The 4,137-nt window shown below is 39.0% G+C and overlaps 1 protein-coding gene across 10 annotated transcripts in view; it reads right to left on the reverse strand.

Annotated features, from left to right (window-relative positions):
* Positions 1 to 4,137, reverse strand: part of R3HDM1 (R3H domain containing 1) — a 172,819-nt gene that overhangs the window by 38,477 nt on the left and 130,205 nt on the right. For all 10 annotated transcript variants that reach the window (XM_006100437.3, XM_023764021.1, XM_023764018.1 and 7 more), the window contains one exon: positions 1,273 to 1,427. In XM_006100437.3, coding sequence (XP_006100499.1) covers positions 1,273 to 1,427 — 155 coding nt within the window. The remainder of the gene's footprint in view (positions 1 to 1,272; positions 1,428 to 4,137) is intronic.

Genomic DNA, 4,137 nt, shown 5'->3' on the forward strand with positions numbered 1-4,137 from the left:
GCACTTAGGATTGGGCCTGCCTTCTGCCACCCGGGAGCCGGCCTAAGCCAGCAGGTCGTTATCTCCCGAGGGGTCCCAGACTGCGAGAGGGCACAGGCCAGGCTTGGGGACCCCCCCTCCCCCCCCCCATTGCACAAATTTTTGTGCACCGGGCCTCTAGTCTATATATATAAAAGCCTAAGTGACCAAACGACTGATTGCTATGACACGCTTTGACCACAGGGCTCAGACGCTCAATGCAGGAGCTGCCCCCTGGTGGTCAGTGCGCTCCCACAGCAGGAGTGTCGCTCAGCTGACTGATGGGTGCTGGACACTGGGCTCATGGCTGGTGAGCACTGCTGCAGCAGCACAAGCCTCTCCCGCCTCTGTGGCAGTGTGCTACTGAGTGGCAGTGGCGGCAGGTGCAGTGGGGCCGCAATGAGTGGGAGTGGTGCGGCACCTGGCCACCTGCCACTTTGCACACTACTACATGCCTCAGGGGATGTCGGACTGCTGGTTTCGGCCTGATCAGCAGACCAGGCCAAAACCGGCAGTATGACAACCCTCCCAGGGGTCCTGTATTGCGAGAGGGTGCAGGCCAAGCTGAGGGACCCCACCGGTGCACGAATCCGTGCACCAGGCCTCTAGTGAGGTAATAAAACAAACCCACTTGCAAGTCATTCCAGAAAGAAGAAGGGAGGTAAAACACATTTCTGAAAATGTGGCACATTGTATTAAAAAATAAGACTTATTCATGAAACAATCGGTATTTCTACTTTAGAACTATAAATTAAAATCCATGTCATTTTTAATACATGTAATTTCTTTTGGAGTTGAGGTGGGGGGAAAAATCAGTTCCAGCATGGGCAATTGCACAATCTTCTTTATTCTATAAGCACTGATAGCCTGTACTCCATTTCACTGTTTCAAATACCTATTACCATTGCTATTTTCCCTCCCATTCCACTTCCCTCAAGAGGCTGAATTATAGAGTAAGATACTTGCTTATATACTTAGGTAGTCAGAAACATAGTTAATGCCAGGCAAAATTTACTTGTCAATATCAAAGTAGCTCAATATTTTCCCCTAAAAATTAATGAAGCAAATGAATAAAGCAATAAAATGAGGATAAAACAAAACTGCTATGACTAATAAAAGACTATAAAGTTATGTATTATAGAACACTAGATAACCTTTTAATCCCATATTAAAAGAAGAGAGACAATGCATCATAGCTATACATTTTATTTATTCAAAATCACCTCTACCCAAAGGAGGTGAGTGATAACGTACCTGATATGATGGCACTGAAGGGTAGGGGATGACCACTCCTTGAATCTGATTTCCTATGCTGTTGGGTTGGCCACCAACCAGGCTCTGACTCTGGGGTTGCTGAATTCCAACTATTCCTTGGTAGTTTTGCTGCTGGTTGGGCATAACTTGATAACCTGTAATGACACAATGAGTTAAATCCTGTTTTGAATTTATTTAATCTAGTAGGGTGTTTTTGTACTTTAAGCAAGTAATTTGTGTTCTAAAATGATAGAATTTTGTTCTAAACAACAAATTTCAAACAACCTTCTATTATGAGAGCTAACATTGAAAAGATTTACTATGTAGGTAACCAAAGTCAGCTACATTTTTTTTCTCCCTTAAAATACATTCTAATGAAATTTGTGTACAAAGATTCTCTTTGTAGCTGTAGAAATTTATAGGGTTACAGACTTGGATTACACAGACAATTACTATTTAGTATGTATTAAAATATTATTACAACTAGTTTCTGGGGACCAGGAGTAGCTACATAATTTGTGGGGCCAGTGCAAAAAAAAAAAGTAGGGCACCTTGCTAAAAAATTGAGGTTTTCGTATTGGTAATAGAACATTGCTTTAAGCATGGGGCCCCGTGTAGCTGCATGCCCATGAAGCTGGCATTTCTGGGGGCCAAAAAAAGAAGGAAGGGGGCCACTTTTACAGAATGTTTGTATGTTTTTTTTTAAAAAAAATCACACTAAGATATAAATCCTTATATTAGGAATGTGTCAAGGGCACAAGGAAAATGGAGTCATTTAGCAATTTTTAAAAAAGATTATTTCTTTATTGTATTAAGGTCACTAGACAGAGAAACAGATGCTCAATGAGATTAATCTACCAGAAGTCACAAATCAAACAAAAAAGGACAATACTTCTCTACCCTGTTGGTAACTGAAGTAGTCAGTTAAGACTATAAATTTACTTTTATCGACTGAATTTATCAGTTATTTAAATAAGAATCTGAAATAAGTTTTGAGTAGTGAATATGAATTGTATTTTGTCTCCTGAACCTAAGAAGATTCCTTATGTAAACCAATTAGTTTAAGACTTATATACATTATTAAAAGCTACAACAAATCCTGGTAAAAAAAAAAAAAAAAAAGGGTCCAGCTGGCGTGGCTCAGTGAATGTCGACCTATGAACCAGAAAGTCATGGTTTGATTCCTGGCCAGGGCATATGCCCAGGTTGTGGGCTTGATCCCCAGTGTGAGGCATGCAGGAGGCAGCCAATCAATGATTCTCTCTCATCATTGATGTTTCTATCTCTCTCTCCCTCTCCCTTCCTCTCTGGAATCAATAAAAATATATTTAAAAAAAAAAGGAAACCAGATAAAAATAAATAACTAACCTTCTAGTTTAAGGGTATTTAAAAATTTCTACAAAGATGAACCAAACTATGACATTGCCTATAAACACTTCCATAATTGAAGGTCAGTGAAATGATTTCTCTGACAACACCACTAATATATTTTGCTATCTTATAAATATCAGTTTACATTTTCATCCTTGTTAATCCCTACAGCAACAGAAATGGCAAAGACCCCACCTTAAGTAGTAGACAACAGCATGACTATAGTTCCCCAGAAGCCTTGATGATTCTGCTCAAAGATTAAATAACTAAATAAAATCTAGCAGTAACCTTCCCTAAAAATGTAACTATAAAGTATATCTGGTAACTAAGCAATATATTAACAACAACAAAGTAAAAATCAAGTTATAGTGAATCCTTTCATATTTCTATGGCAACAGTGCTTTATGACCACAATTCAAATGACTTTTCACCAATCTAACTTTATACAAGAAATGTGTATTCTAATCCTTATCTGTAATAAGTGATTGACAATATACTGTTTCTTAAACCTTACCCCCTGTGAATTTCGTATAATACTTAAACTTGTAGGCAGATAAAGGACAAGCAGAAGAAACTTCTTTCTGTTCTTTAGTATAGTTAATATTCAACCCTATTTTCAGTTTATCAAATGACAAGTATTTGAAATTAATACCCTAAATACCAAAACACTGTAAAAAAATATACTGACATGCTTCCACACCTAGGGAAATAAAGGGCAGGAATTGAAAATGGGATGTGAATATAATATGTTTTCTTGTGTCCGAAGTGCCACCTCTAAACACACCCATTACCCCCCGCCACACACACACACACACACACACACACACACACACACACACACACACAGGCATGCATGTATATATTCCAGCATTAGAATATTAGAATTTGGGCCTAGCCCTAACTGGTTTTGCTCAGGGGTTAGAGCCTCGGCCTGGGAACTGAAGGGTTGTAGGTTCAATTCTGGTCAAGGGCACGTACCTTGGTTGCAGCCCCAGCCCCAGTCAGGGAGTGTGTAGGAGGCAAGGAATCAATGTGTCTCACATCAATGTTTCTCTCTCTGTTTCTCCTCCTCTCTTCCACTCTCTCTACTGATCAATGATTCTCTCTCATCATTGATGTTTTTATCTCTCTTCCTCTCCTGTCCTCTCTGAAATCAATAAAAATATACTAAAAAAAAAAGAAAAAAAAAGAAAAAAAATACCATCGGGGTGAAGATTAACAAAAACAAAACAAAAAAGAATTTAGAACCAAAGGACTTGTATTCACACATATTAGTATAACCAATGGACAGAGACACTGGGGGTGGTGGTGGTGTGGGGGCTTGCCCGGGATGGGAATGGCGGGTAGGGGGAGGGTCAATCGGAGGAAAAAGGAGACATATGTAAAACTTTAGACAAAAAAAAAATGTTGCTGACAAAAAAGAATTTGGTCTTAGTTCTTTATAGACTAACTTTTTTTTTACATCCAAATCTTTATTGTTCAGATTATTACATT

The sequence above is a fragment of the Myotis lucifugus genome, unplaced genomic scaffold, assembly GCF_000147115.1.
Source record: "Myotis lucifugus unplaced genomic scaffold, Myoluc2.0 scaffold_312, whole genome shotgun sequence".
Taxonomy (NCBI): Eukaryota; Metazoa; Chordata; class Mammalia; order Chiroptera; family Vespertilionidae; genus Myotis; species Myotis lucifugus.